The sequence below is a fragment of the Psammomys obesus genome, unplaced genomic scaffold (genome assembly GCF_907164565.1).
Source record: "Psammomys obesus unplaced genomic scaffold, mPsaObe1.curated_primary_1811, whole genome shotgun sequence".
In the NCBI taxonomy this organism is placed as follows: domain Eukaryota; kingdom Metazoa; phylum Chordata; class Mammalia; order Rodentia; family Muridae; genus Psammomys; species Psammomys obesus.
The window spans coordinates 9,239,611-9,255,443 of record NW_026585504.1 but is presented as its reverse complement, the minus strand read 5'-3'; the positions used below and the strand labels follow the sequence as shown (position 1 = coordinate 9,255,443).

The 15,833-nt window shown below is 39.2% G+C and overlaps 1 protein-coding gene across 1 annotated transcript in view; it reads left to right on the top strand.

Annotated features, from left to right (window-relative positions):
• Positions 1–230: 230 nt before the first annotated feature.
• The window catches only part of Ap4e1 (adaptor related protein complex 4 subunit epsilon 1), a 67,536-nt gene continuing 51,933 nt past the window's right edge, over positions 231–15,833 (top strand). Inside the window, exons 1-4 of the mRNA XM_055618816.1 lie at positions 231–377; positions 3,080–3,151; positions 6,920–7,043; positions 13,276–13,349. Of these exons, the coding sequence (XP_055474791.1) occupies positions 231–377; positions 3,080–3,151; positions 6,920–7,043; positions 13,276–13,349 (417 nt within the window). The remainder of the gene's footprint in view (positions 378–3,079; positions 3,152–6,919; positions 7,044–13,275; positions 13,350–15,833) is intronic.

Below are 15,833 nucleotides of genomic sequence, written 5' to 3'. Positions count from 1 at the left end.
TTAATTGAGAAATTCTAGAAAATATAAGAAAACGTAATTCACCGTTCATCTTCAGGTCTCCTGAGAACGCCTCTCTTCCTGGCGGACTCGTGCGCCCCCCGGCGGTTCCTCTCGGAACTTCATCCTGCTCGCGCTGTCCGGACGCGAATAAAGCTTTCTTTTTCAAAACGCCGGAAGTGACTACGGAGGCCGCGAGGCTCAGCGTGAAGGCGCCGCGACGGGAAGCAGAGATGAGCGACATGGTGGAGAGGACGCTGACAGCCCTGCCGGGGCTCTTCCTGCAGAACCAGCTGGGAGGGCCTGCCGCCTCCAGAGCACCCTTCTTCTCCAGGCTGGGCGGCCTCATCCGCGGCGTCACTGCCCTCTCGTCCAAGCACGTACGTGGCGGGGTCGGCCGGGCGGGGTGGGGTGGCCCGGCCGGAGGCGTCGGTCGGCGGAGTGGACGCGGCCCAGCGTCCGCCTCGAGCTCGGGTTCGCTGCCTGCAGCGACCTCAGGGAGGCCGGCTTTCTGATGTGGAGGCCCGAGGACCCTCCGTGTGCTTTAAACTGGTGCGTCTCATGGGGTGCTTTGAGAATTACAGGAGCTGTCAGTCGAGTGGAAATAGCCAGTGCGCTGTAAGCCCGGAGCTATAGTCTCCTACGAAGTTTCTCTTCCCTATTGAGTTTTAATTTGGTTCCTTCTGCTTGGAGGCATCACATACGCCCACAGACAACCGTCACTCCCGCCCCTTAACAGGGCTTGTTACCTTTGCAGAGCTTGAGGTTCTTAGGCTAGACCAACGGGTTAGGCAGAGACCGGCTTTGAAAACGAGTAGTTGAAATAGAAGTTATTAAGTTCCCACGGATTGCGTATAGCACTGATTCAAAGCCTCAAGGGGCGTATGTCTTAAAAACATAATATTATGTTATAATTTCTTCAGCAAATACTTGTCAACTGCACTCATGCGGAGCAGTATAGTAAAACACTTTCTATCAAAGAATCGATCATTAATTTTTGGGCTTAACATAAGTGTGAGTGACTACAGTGCAACGTAAATGCCAGCAGAGAGGAGAAAGAGAAACAGGACGCCTTCAAAGGTTTAAAACGTGCTTGCGTTTTAACTGTAATCTGTTTTGCTGTGTTGGACAGGGCGTGCTGCACATCCCACAATCATTGTGTTCTTAACATATCTTCATGGTTTTCTTTTGCTAATTTTGTAATTTTTGCCAAGCAAAAAATCTTTTATGTGTACATGTATATACAGTGTGTGTTGGTATGTAAGGGTCCATGTACCATGGCACATATATAGGGTTCAGAGGGCAACTTAGGACAACTTCGTCCTCAGCTTCCACCTTGTCTGAGGGAAGAGCTTGCTGTTTGCTGCTGTGCTGTACACTCCAGGCAGGCTAGCCCGGGAGCTTCTGGGGGAGGGAATGTTCTGTCTCCCGTCTCAGGAGAGGAACGCAGGGATTATAGGTATACTTCGCCACATTTTAAAAGCTTATTTATCTGTGTATGTATTTTATGTATATGCATGCTCTCTTTCTGTGTCTGCCTGCGTGACCAGAAGAGGGCATCAGATCCCAGTATAGATGGTTGTGAGCCAGAATGTGGGGCTGGGAATTGAACTCAGGGTCTCCGGAAGAGCAGCCAGTGCTCTTAGTCACTAAGCCGACTCTGCAGCCCACAACTGGCTTTTTATATGATGGATTCGGAGCCTTAGGGGTGTGGAGCAAGTGCTTTTACACATTGAGCCATCTGCCCCTTTAAGAATGTGTGTGTGTGTGTGTGTGTATATATATATATATTTTTTTTTTTAATTTTTTTTTGGCTTAGCTTGGAGTTTGAAAGTGCATAGGCAGTCAAATGTGGCGGTTTTCGTTTTGTTTTTAGATTTGTTTTGTTTTAAATTATATGTGTGTTTATGGGTATATGTGCAGATACCGTCAGAGTCCAGAAGAGAGTGTCCATTCCCCTGGAGCTGGAGTTTTAGGCAGCTGTGGGCCACCAGGGAAGGTTCTAGGAGCCAAACTGGTCCTCTGCATGAGCACTGTGTAGCCATATCTGCTGCATCATTTCTGCAGCCCTCACTAGTAGTTCTTAAATAGCCACTTAGCATCAGTAACTTGGTGTGTGACTTAAAGATAGCATTTTATTAGCCAATAGTTGGGCCAATGTTTAAGTGCTTAGTGAGGTCAAATACAAGGCACACATTGGATTTGGCCACATTGGGCTGCATGTGCAGGAGAAAAATTAAGAAGGTAGGGATGAAAAGAAATGATAGGAAGGAAGAAGGTTAGGTAAAAAGGACTGTTTCTGTCTTATTCCTGTGTTCCATGAAGACTTTTTATTTTATTCCATGAAAACTTTTTGTTCCTTAGGGAAGCTGTAGCACTCATCCCAGATCTACAAACTTCTTTTTACTTTCTCTCCTTTTTTTTGTTTTGTTTTTTTTTTTTTTTTTTTGAGACAAGGTCTTACTGTGTAGCCCTGGTTGGCCTGGAGCTTCCTATATAGACTTGCTGGCCTTGAACTCAGAGTGCTGAGACTAAAACTGCATACCACCTTCCCAGCTATTTTAAATTCTGTTTATTTTAGTGTTTTTTCGAGACAGGGTTTATCTGTGTAGCCCTGGCTGTCTTGGAACTGGCTCTGTGGATTAGGCTGGCCTTGAACTCACAAAGATATGCCTGTCTCCGCCTTCCTCGAGCTGGTATTAAAGGCATGCACCACCACTGCCCAGATGCTATTTTGAGTTTTTAAAACTCACATGTATTTATTTTGTGTGTGGTGGGATTGTGTATGTATGACATGGCATTTATGTGCTGGATTTAGTTTTTGTTTTTTTATCATGTGGGTTCCAGGGATTGAACTCAGGTCATCAGGTTTGACAGCATGTACCTCTACCCACTGAGCAATCCTACCACCCCCGTTTTGAAATTAAAAAAATTTTTTTTTTCTGCCAATCTTTACTAGCAATGAAATGAAGAGGAATAATAAGTTATCCTGGAAATAATCATTCTTTCCAAGGAGGGAATGTAACTTTTAAAACAGTGTTATTTCATTTTAATTGGAATTACTGTCATTCTATTTTTTCAGGAAGAAGAGAAATTAATCCAGCAGGAACTGAGTAGTCTGAAGGCAACTGTTTCTGCTCCTACTACAACACTGGTATGTTTCACAGTTCAACACACGTGCATTTAAAGCCTGCTTCCATATAGTATGATTTTTCAAACAGCATTCACTCTGTGCTGGCCACTGTGAGGCTGTTTGCAAGTCTTGAGATGAGGACTCAGGTTTTTGTTGTTATAGGGTTTTGTTTTGTTTTGTTTTGTTTTTGACATGTACTAACTATATCCTTATGGGGAACATTATAACAATTCAACACAAAATGTACACAATGTATATTGCTACTTAACATTTATTCCATTTGAAACGTTTAGTGTGATTACAGTAGTGCACACCTGTAATCCCAGCACTCAGGGAGGCAGAAGCAGGCAGATCGCTGTGATTCAAGGCCAGCCTGGTATACAGAGGGAGTCTAGGATAGCTAAGGCTGCACAGAGAAACCTTTTAGTATATGTAGGTGTGTAAGCCTGTGTGTGTGCATGCCGTAGCATGTGTGTGGAAATACAAAGACAAGTTGTGGGAGTTGGTTCTCTCTATTACCTATGTCTATGGGATTGAACTCAGGTCATCAGGTTTGGTAGCAAGAACCTTGACTCACTGAGCCATCTTGCTGGCCGCACACTTTTTTAAAATGAGGTTTCTTTTACAACTAACATTTGTTCATCAAATATTTAGTGGATTTCTTAAATCCTAATTATCTTATATATTCTTATGTATTTATTTTTGAGACGGGGTCTTGTTGTGTAGCCCTGGCTGTCCTAGAACTTGCAATGTAGACAAGGCTGGCTTTGAACTCATAGGGATCCACTTGTCATCTCCTCTGGAGTGCTGGGATCCAAGGTGTGTACCACAAAGTTCTTTTTGTGTGTAAGTCATGGAAAGGTTTATCTACCTAGTAAATATCAAGGTGATAATTTTGCATAACTGCATGGTGATGAATATGAATATGCAAAATCCAAGAGAAGGTAATTGTTTCTTTTTGTAGTCATAATATTCAGGGACATAAAATTCAGGATATTAGTCTTGTATCTTTATATGTATATATGTGTGCATCTTTGTATGTAGATCTGTGTGCATGTTTTGTGTATACTTAATAGAAATGTTAAGCAGAGATAGTTGTTTTTGTTAGGTTTTCTTAAATTTTAAATTTTATTTTATGTACATTGGAGTGAAGGTATCAGATCCCTTGGAACTGGAGTTACAGACAGTTATGAGCTGCCGTGTGGGTCCTGGGAATTGAACCTGGGTCCTTTGGAAGAGCAGACAGTGCTCTTAACCACTGAGCCATCTCTCCAGCACACTTTGTTAGGTTTTCTTTTTCTTTTCTTTTTTTATTAAGATTTATTATGTATACAGTGTTCTGTCTGCATGTACACCTGCAGGCCAGAAGAGGGCATCAGATCACATTATAGGTGGTTGTGAGCCACCATGTGGTTGCTGGGAATTGAACTCAGGACCTCTAGAAGAGCAAGCAGTGCTTTTTACCTCTGAGCCATCTCTCCAGTCCCAGATTTTCATTTCTGTAATGTATATCATTGAACACAATTTTTTACTACAAGGTATAAACCTGGCATTAGGTAAAACTGATCACTAGATACTTATAGTTTAGCAGGAAGATTATATAACTATAGCCATCCACACAGGTCTGGGCATACCTCTTAGAGTCTGTTTCTAAGGTATTACAGAGCTGGGACAACTAGAGGGAAGTTGTAAAGCAAAGCCCCACATTTGGAATATACTTTCTTCTTTAAATAAAGGAACAATAACTTATGTAATAATTTTACTTAGGTAAAACCCTGAGCTCATGATACAAATCCAGGGTTGAAACTTAATGGCATAAATTAATACTTTTATTCCTAATTTATGTAAAAGCCTTTGTAGACTCCACTATGGTTTAATTAAAAACAATTAGGCACACTAACAAATGTTAAAACAAACTTAGTAGTCCTAATTAATATGTTAATAAATAACTCTTACTACTTTAAACACAAATGATTTGAACTAAACTGCATTTTCCTAAGATTCACAAACACACACATATACAACTAAATAACACACACACACGACTAAATAATACTGTCTTGCTTTAAGTTTTTGTTATTTTATTTTTGTGATAAAGTCTCATATAACCCAGGCTGCCCCCTGACTCTGTGTAGCTTTGGATGCGCCTGTTTTGAACTCCAAGCACTGGGATTATAGACATACACTATCACATCCTATTTGGTTAAAATAGTTTAATGTGTTCTAAGCCTTTTATTATCTAATAACCTGCTAACAGTTAACGTTAATACACACACACAGACAGGTCTCATCGTGTAGCCCAAGTTGGCCTCTAGCTCATAGAAACCCACCTGCCTCTGCCAACCAAGTGCTGGGGTTAAACATCCAGCTATATTTAAAAAAAAAAATTAAAACTTACTATACGTAGCTGAAGTTGACCTCATCTTCTTGCTTCTATGTCCTGATGCTGGGATTACAGATAGTTGAATTTTGTATTCAACATTGAATTTTGTATTTTTTTTCCTTTTTATAATCCTGGGATTGAACTCGGAACTGGACGTGCACTGTTACTGCCAGGTTTTAATATTAGATATTAAAATCATCTGAACTTTTTTCAGTTTTGAAACCATTATGTTTTTATTCCTAATAAAGCTTTGATATAAATAATGATAATGTAAATGACATTCTGGTAAAACATATTCATAGAATCAAAGAACTTTAGATTGTAAAATCCACCATGTTCATAACATTATGCCTCTTAGTTCACAATATGTGAGTTATTTAAGAAGAGAAAAAACTGGGCACGGTGGCGTGCACCTGTGATCCCAACACTCTAGAGACGCAGAGGCAGGTGGATCTCTGTGAGTTTGAGGCCAGTCCTGGTTTGAGTCCAGGACAGCCAAGGCAAAACCTTGTCCCAAAAACGATAGATAGATAGATAGATAGATAGATAGATAGATAGATAGATAGAAAAAAGAGTATTTATGTAGCAAATGATTACATATCTGTAATATAATACTGCTGAAGAGAGCTTATCTTCAGTTTGTTTTTTTCCCCCTGTTTCTTGAGATGGGTTCTTCATACTAGTCTCTTAGTCCAGCTCCTGGGCTCACACAGTCCTCTGCTTTCTGCATCAGTCTCCGACCTCAGTTCCTCAGTGCTGGGGTGATAGGAATACAGCTGACTTGCATTTCGATATTTAAAATGGAGTATTTTCCTTTCTTTCTTTTCTTTTCTTTTTTCTTTCTTTCTTTCTTTTTTTTTTTTCTCCAAGACAGGGTCTCACTGTGTAGCCTTGGCTGTTCTGTACTCCTGTTGTAGACAAGGCTGGCCTCAAACTCACAAATTCACCTGCCTTTGCTTCCTGAGTGTTGACATTAAAGGTGTGTGCTGCCACACCCAGCTTGAATATTTTCATTACAAATGTAGTACCAACCTGTGGCCGTTTTTCTAGATGTTTTCATTTGGTGGAATATATTTAAATTGATTTAAAATGCCAAATATCATCATGGATGAATTTTGTCAGAGGACCACCTCTAATCAAACATATGTGGGCACATGGAATTAGAAGTAGTTTCAGGTAGTTTATGGTGTCGTTATTAATAAAATATTTGAGGTGATGTTTTGACATTCATAGCATTGGTAATTGTTAAAAACAACTTATATTTGTATATTCTGACATTAGGCAGTTGCTTTGTGATATGTTTATTAGTTATTCATAACCAGGTAAATGACTCCCTTGCTAAGTGACATTCAGAAAAGTGAAAGCATTCCATTTGTTTACATAGTGATTGGTTTTTCGATTTTCAGAAAATGATGAAGGAATGTATGGTGAGACTTATATATTGTGAAATGCTTGGATATGATGCTTCTTTTGGTTATATACATGCAATCAAGTTGGCCCAACAAGGAAACCTCTTAGAAAAAAGAGTGGGTATGTATTTGTTTAAGACTTCTGTACTATTGTTTTTAAGATTTTAACCACTATATGAAACGATGGCTGGTATATGCTATGTTTTTAGAGCATTGGAATTCACACACACACATACACATATGCTGCATCCCAGTCTGAATTCCCAAAGCTAACACGTTAGAAGTACAAAGCCCAAACATAAAATCAGCTTTCTGCATATGAATCATTTTGGAGTTACAGGGCAGATTAAAAAGTACTTGATTGTGTGACAGTGAGATGCTACATACACATGTAAAACCCATTGAACTGTATATACAGGTGAGTTCTTGTATGTAAATTGTCCTTAGTAACTCTTGTTTTAAGAAGCCTACTCAATCCCATTAGTTTAATGATGACATAAGACAGTTAGTTGCTTTTTAAAAACAAAGTCTTACTGTGTAGCCCAGGTTGGCTTCAAACTTGCTACTCTCCTGCCTCTGCCTCTCAAGCTTGCTTGGCTAAGAATTGATTTTTTGTAAAATAAAAACTGAAACAAACTAGAATAATTTAAAATATACTGTTCTCACTTTCACAATGCTAGCTATAGTGATTAGACGTATTAAGACTTCTCTACAGTAATCCTTTAGGGTTTTTAGAATTCTTTCAAGACCTTGCATCTGTTTCCAGTGGTTTCAAGTTGTGTGAAAATCCTCAAAGGAGTCATTGGGGTAGTGTAGGGATGGAGCATAGTCTTTATGAATTTATTGATTGACTCAGGTGATGTGGGAGGGTAGATGATATGTATACAGCACTCTCATACTTAGCCCCATCCCACCCCAAATCCTCTTCTACCTCCTGGATTAATTGTAGGCTTTTTCCGAAGTACAGTGTTCTGTGCATCTTCCTGTCCATATTCCAAATTAAATTGAGCTCTTCTGAAATCACTCTGTGACTCCCATCTGGCACCTTATGGTGATATGTGTCTTTTCTTACTATATATTAATCTTTCTTCATATAGTAATGTTTTGGCTTTCAAACTAATTCAAGTTTTATACTCCTGTAAGTTTTTGTGTTGTTAAAAAAATCTTTATTAGTAATTTACTTTTAAATGATTTTATTTAAAGCTTCTATAATGCTGGGGTTTAATTCCAGTAGGCTTTCCCTGTTTTCAGACAGGACCTTCCTATGTATCTCAGGCTGGCTTTGCAAGCGTTTTGTTTCCCTTACAGAGTTGGGCCCACAGCCACGTGCTCAGTGGTCAAGCTTACCTTTAAAATTCTCTCCAGCAGGAGCTTCCTGTTTGTTTGTTTGTTCTTTTTGGAGATAGTTTCCTGTTAGTCCAGACTGGCCTCTAATTTATTATATAGCCACGGATGATCTTGAACTTCGATCTTCCTGCCTTCACGTCCCAAACAGTAGGATTAAACACCACCTCTCCTGACTTATGTGAACCTAGGCACCCGCCCTCCTGAGAGTTCTTATGTGTCTATAACTTTTTTAGTGAGGATTTTTGTTTAGCTTCTAAATGGTTATATTTGGAGTGTTTTTCTTGTTTTATTTGGCTTTGTTACTTAAGGTTTTGTTTGGTGTTCTTTCTTTTCCTTTGTTTTTGGGACAAGGTCTCACTATGTAGCCCCAGTTGGCCATGAGCTCACAGAGATCTAATTGCTTCTGCCTATAAAACTCTGGATTAATGGCGTGTGCTAACATGGCTGCCTGAAAAAAATTTTTTTTCAGGCTGGAGAGATGGCTCAGAGGTTAAGAACACTGGCTGTTCTACCAAAAATCCTGAGTTCAATTCCCAGCAACCACATGGGAATTATCACAACTATCTATAATGAGATCCGGTGTCCTTTTCTGCCCTCCAGGCACACATGCAGGCACTGTATAATTAATAAATAAATAAATCTTAAAATTTTTTTTCATTAGTGTTGAATATTATAGGAGAAGTAAAAAGCAGTTTCATCTTTTTCACTTGTAAAGAGATTTACTTTTAAGAGATTGTTAGATTTGAATGTATTTGAAATGTCTAGAATTCATTCCTGGGAGTTGACGGTGATGGTAGAATCCAGATTCAAGCAAAACTCTGATGTTTCTTTGCTTTCTTGCATATCTTTCTTCTCCTCTACCTTTTCATTTCTCACCTTCACTGTTTTTTTCCTTGCTAATATTTTTCAACATTGAGCTAATTTTCTTTATTTCCTTTGTATATTAACTTTTTTAGTTTAGAAAATAGTGATAGCCCTCTCTTTTGAGTATTTAAAACAATTTTAGTGTCTTTATTGTGTGTGAGTGTGCACATGCCACAACACATTTGTGGAGGTAAGAGTTGGTTCTCTTCCCACTGTGATGCTGAGGGCTAGCTATTTTGTTAAGAACTCAGAAAGCAGATCATAGTGGGTACCCATTGTATGCCATGCACTACAGTCACACACAGGTAGATAATGTACATTGCTTCATTTTGAGACTCTGCACCAATGGGGGAGGGGATAGAGGTTAGTAGTTTAATGTTAAAATTACTTGCCTGACCATGATTCATGTGTTGCTCTCATATGGTCCGGCCTAAGGGTGTCAGTGGAACTCCGTTTCCCTGGTGTCTGAGTCTGCATGGAGGCTGCGTATCAGATCACACGCGAGAGTTCTGTAGAACTTCTTTAAATATTATTTTGGTTTTTTTTTTTTTTTTTTTTTTTTTTTGAGACAGTTTCTCTGTGTAGCCTTGGCTGTCCTGGATTAGCTTTGTAGACCAGACTGGCCTTGAACTCACAGAGATCTGCCTGCCTCTGCCTCCCCGAGTGCTGGGAATACAGTCATGTACCACCGCACCCGGCGAACTTCTTTAAATATTGAAGGCTAGAACTTAGTTAGACTTAGCTTTGGTCCAGCCATTTCTGTCTTGGCTTCCTTTGGCATGGGACTTGAGCATGCTCTCTTGTTACTTAGCTGAATTCTGTGTTGGCATGGGGAGGAATTCTAGGAAACAATAGATGATTGAAAAAATACTGGTACACATGTCTTTTGTTCCAGCACTTAAGAGGCAGAGGCAGACAGATTTTTGTGAATTTGAGGCCAGCCTGGTTTGAGTAATGAATTCCAGAACAGAGAGGGCTATATAGAGACCCTGTCTCAAAAACAAACAAACTAAATACTGGATAACTGGTGGTTTTTTAATTTGCTTTTTATTGATGTGGAAAATCACTAACTGTATTATTTGGAGTTCTGTAGAGAAACAGCATTAATAGAATGAATATATATGTTCATTGGATTTGTTGGAGTGGCTTTCAGGCTGTGGTCTAGCTGGTCCAACAATGGCAGTCTCCTGACAGAAAGGCCAAGACTCTGGTAGGTGTTCAACCCACAACCCCAGTCTTCAGGCTGTGTTGGAATCCCAAAGAAGTAGTTTCAAATGTCATCAAAGTAATGCCTTAACAACAAGATTGATGAACTTGCCAGTGAGAGTGAGGGCAAGCAGGCAAAAAGCCAAAACGTCCTTCTTCAGTTTTGTTTTTTTTTTTTCTTTTAATGTGGGCCACTACCAGGAAGTGTGGCCCAGATTTAGGGTGAGTCTTCTCATCTCAGAGGCTCCAGTCAAGAAAATCCTTCATAGGTATGCCCAGCTACTCAGGTTTTAGTTGATTACAGATATAGTCAGGTTGACAACAAAGATTAGTTATCATACTAACCAGCAGCAACTTGGGGAATTTTGTGGGGTGTCAGTTTTTCCTCCTGGCTCCAAGCTCCTGGAATAAAGGCTCATGAGACTCAAAATATATTTACAAATATCTAGGCCTTTCTCTGACTAGCTCACAACCTAAAATAACCCATTTATACCAATCTACATCTGCAACATGGCTGGTTACCTGTCCTCAGGTACCTTGCTTTTGTCCTCACATCTTCCCAGACAAATCATGCCAAGCGTGGCCCTACCCTAAAATCCTTTCTGTTTATCAGATGTCCCACTTCCTATTCCCTGCCTTAACTATAGGTCATTAGCTCTTAATTGACAGGTGATGCTTCCATACAGACACAAGAGATTCCTTCTACAGGAGAGGAAAGGGTTTGTTTTAGCTTACAACTCCCAAGCAGTAGTCTATCACTGAGGAAAGTCAGGGCAGGAACTCAAGGCAGGAGCTGAAGCAGAGAATATGCTGCTTAATGGCTTGCTTCCCCTGCTTTCTTACAGTCCTCAGAATCAGCTGTGCAGGATGGCACTGCCCCAGTGGGCTGGGCCCTTCCACATCAATTATTAAGAAAATGCTCCCAGTCTGATGGAGATCTTTTCTCAGTTGATGTCCCTTTTCCCAGATGACTAGCCTTTGTCAAGCTGACAAAAAACAAAAAAAACAAAAAAACAAAAAACAAAAAAACAAAACAAAACAAAAAAAAAAACTCACCAGCATAGGTAGTGTGATTGCTTTGAATAGCTGTTGCTACATTTTGATTTTTAGACTTAACATAAATTGCAGTCAGTTTTACTTTTGTGTCATTTACTGCTCTCTGCTTCTTGCCTAAGGGTACAATATGATCAGCTGCCTCCAGCTTCTACCACTATGTTTTCTCTTCCATAATGACTTGCCCTCGGGTTGGGAGCCCAAACAAACCCTTCCTTGCTTCACTTTTTTCTTGTGTGTATGTTTTTGTTTGGTTTGGTTTTGGTTCTCACTCTGTAGAACTTGCTGTGTAGGCCTCACAGCTAGCCACCTGCCTCTGCCTCCTGAGTGTTGGGATTAAAGGTGTGCACACTCAGCTTTAAGTTACTTTATTGGCTATTTTGTCCCAAGCTTTCAATAGCTTTTAGAAAGGTTTATTTTATGTATATGAGTTTTGTGTGTGTGTGTGTGCGCGTGCTGTGTGCACACCTGGTGCAGGTGCAGGCTGGGAATTAAACCTGAAGCGTTGTGTGTGCCAGACAAGCACTCTGCCAAGCTGAGCTGTATCCCTCGCCCAGCACCTCATTCTTAGCCAGAGTAGACGGACTGTGCAGTCATGCTTAATTGTCCTTACGAGCATCTTTTTCTTCATTCTTTGTCAGAGCAGGATGTGTGTTGTAACAGAATTAAGGTTTATTTAATATGATCTTTGAATAGTCTTTTGACTTTGGTCTTGGTGGCTTGGGTGTGGATGAGTCCTCAATGAGAAGACTTAACTCTGCTGTAAGTGCTCCATGGCACAGTCAGCAGCTTTTTTTTTTTTTTTTTTTTTTTTTTCCTGTCTCGTAGGAATAATAGCTTTCTTCTTCTGTCATTGAAAAAATTGCGGTCAGTTTTGCTGGTCCTTTGTGGTTGTGAGCCTAGAAGGTTCTAAATGGTTTCCCATGTTGTACACTAGACACAGATGTATAGTTCCTGGGTAATGTGAAGAATAGCTAACATTAGTGTCTGTATTGAAAAGGCTAAAAGAGTTAAGAAGAATGAAGACAAAAGCTGGGTAATCAGGCCCAAGGTAGACAGTACATGGGCTCGGAGTCTGTTGAGTTTTGAGTCCTGGTTCCACCATGTAATAGCTATAGACTTTGGGATTTTAACCTCTCTTTTGATCTTATCATTATACTGGCATAGTAATCATACTTACATCATAGGGTTGTTTGGAGAACTAAATAGGCAAAGCTTATAGAGTTATTGTTATATAGTTACGAATATCAATGCCTCTATGAAGTGGTCAGAAATGGCATAAAGCACATGATTCCATGTTCATGGCATTTGTCATGATACCAATATATTCATTCCTAAGTTCTAAAACACAATTTTGAAATAGAAATGCTTGTTTAAGACAGTGAGTACATTTAATGTGGTAGACACGTGACTTTCTTCAACAGCTTTTACTTACTCAACACTGTCTTCAAATTGAGAAAATAAGATGTGAGTAACATGATTATATCAGATAGGCTGGTTTTAGATAGCTCGTACAATAATGTAAATCATCAATGGTTTGATGCTCACTTAATTAAGTTCTTTAATAATAATTGTCTGTTTGGCTCTAAGATAGAGAATATTTCTATTGATAATGCAAAGATTTGCACCAGCACTGCGTGTCATCCACAGGGCATTAATTTGGTGTGTATCTGGGAGAATCTGCAGTTCTGAGTATGCAGGATGAAGGACATCTGAAATCTTTAGTGAAGTTTGTTAACCATGAATTTTACATGTTGTTTTTGTTACCTCTAACTGATATGTTTCACACTTAAAACTTGGAATAGATATGGCTTTAACTTAATAGCAAAGGAATTTTGGGGGAGGTAGGTAGTAATGAAAACTTTTCCTTCATTTTTTAATAGGTTATTTGGCTGTTTCTTTATTTCTACATGAAAGTCATGAACTTTTGCTTCTCCTTGTGAATACAGTGGTGAAGGTACCGTATCCTATTCTATGCTGGTTTATATGCAATCTTATTTTTGCTGTCATGTGACATTTCTCTTTAGTCATAGTTACTTAAATAACTTAGAGAAGTGTAGGTTTACTTCAAAGTCACCTTAGAAAGTTTTTGGGTTTGGTTTTGTTTTTTTGTCTTTTTGTTTTTTGTTTTGTTTTGGTTTGGGTTTTCAAAACAGGGTTTCTCCGTATAGCTCTGGCTGTCCTAAAACTCGCTCTGTAGACAAGGCTGGTCTCAAACTCACAGAGATCCGCCTGCCTTTGTCTCCCAAGCGCTTGGATTAAAGGTGTGCACCACCACTGCCTAACTAAGATAGTTTATTTTTAAAAGCTTATTTTTTAAATTATATGATATGTAAGTGGGTATTAGTGTTAGTGTAGGTGCCTGTGGAGGTCAGAAGCTGGTGTCAGATCTCTTGGCGCTGTAGTTACGGCAGTTGTGGACTGCCTGGCATTGCCAGGCTATGCTGGGATTGAAACTCTAGTCCTCTTCAAAAACCACAAATGCTCTAACCATTCAGCTACCTCTTCAGTCTCCAGAGGGGTTCTTTGTGTTTTGTTTGTTTGTTAGTTTTATTTTGTTTTGTTTTTAAGGCTGGCTGGTTTGGAACTCATAGACCAGGCTGGCATCAGACTCACAAGGTCTGTCTACTGAGAGTGAGATTTAAAGTGTGCACTACTTGTCTGGCTGTTTATTTTTAAGACAAGGTCTCCTGTATACAAAGATTGGCCTGGAACTTCTGACCCTCCTGGCTCCCCCTCCTGAGTGAGGAGATTGCAGTGTGCACCATCACAACTAGTTTATGGCATTGTGGTGACTGAACTCAGGGCATTGTGCATGCTAGACAAGCACTCTACCGATAGAACTACATCCCCAGCTCTCTAATTATTCTTAACTCGTGTGTGTGCATGCACACATGTGTGTGTTTGTGTTTTTGTGCGTGTGTGTGTGTGTACATGTATGTTATAAGGACCTTTTCTGTTTCTCCCTTATCCTTCTTTCTGAAACAGAATCTCATGTATTTCAGACTAGCCTCAAATTCATAACCAAAGATGACATTGAACTCCTGATCCTCCTGCTTGTATCTCCCCAGTGCTAGGAATATGGGTACACACTGCCTGACTTACAGTGTTTTCATACAAGTGTATATTGTGTGTATGCTGAGCATGAAAGTGTTTATCAGTCTAAGGGTTTTTTGGTAGAGTCTTAAGGTTTTATTATGGATAGAATCATATCTGTAAATAAGAGCACTTGGATTTCTTCCTTTTGTGTTTGTATCCTTACTTCCTATTCTTGTTCTATCGTTTTGAGTTTTTCCACGCTTAGTATAATACGTAAGTTTTGTCACATATAGCCTTTATTGTATTCTTTCTATTCCTAGTCTCTTTGAGACTTTTATCGCAAAGAGATGTTGGATTTTGTCAGAATCCTTCTTTGTATTTAGAAGATCATGTGATTTCTGCATTGTGTCTGTTCATGTGATGTATTAGTGTTACTTTTCATATGTTGACCCTTCCTGCACCTCTGGAGTGAAACTGACTTGACCGTGGTGCATGGCCTTTTGATTTGCTTTTGAATTTGGTATGTTAAGTTCTGTTTGTTTGTTTCTAGACAGGGTCTCGCCATGTTTCCCTGGTTAGCCTGGTCACTGAGTTCTGTCTGCATTGCCTTCCTGAGTGCTGGCATTGAAGGTGTGCCCTGCCACACCTGGCAGTTTGCAAGTGTTTTATTGAGAATTTTGATATCTCATTGATATCTGTGTTCATCAGAGGAATTAGTCTTTTTGTTTCCTGAGTATGTTTCATAAAGAGTGTTTGGTGGCATCCCTTCCTTTTCTCTTTTATAGAATAATTTCAGAAAGCTTGGTGTTACCTAGTCATTAAAGTTCTGGTAGCATTTATCTGCTTTGTGAATCCTTCAGGTCTTGGATGTTTTTTTAATTGGGAAATTTTATTTATTACTACTTCATCCTGCTGTTTGTTGTAGCTATATTAAATTATTTCATCTTGGTTTGATTTTGGTAGGTCATATGGATCTAGAAATTAATTTATTTTAGATTTCCCAATCTAGTGTTATACAAGTTTTTAAAACATGTTCTATTCTGAATTTGTTGTTATCTGTTGAAATGTCTCCCTTTTCATCTTTAATTTTATTAATTTGGGGCTGCCTTCTCTTCGCTTGTTCTGCCCAAGAGTTGACCTCATTTATCCTTTCAAAGAACCAGATGTTCATTGATTCTTTTATTTTCCTTGTGTCTGTCTTATTCATTTCTGCTCTAATCTAATTTTTTCCACCTACTAGTTTTATATATGACTGTTCTTGTTTACTGAAGCTGTAGGTATACATTTTTATATTATTTATTTGCATTTTCTCTGATATAAAAATTAAATCCAATTTTATTATATTATTGTTATTGTTATTATTATTATTATTATTATTATTATTATTATTATTATTATTATT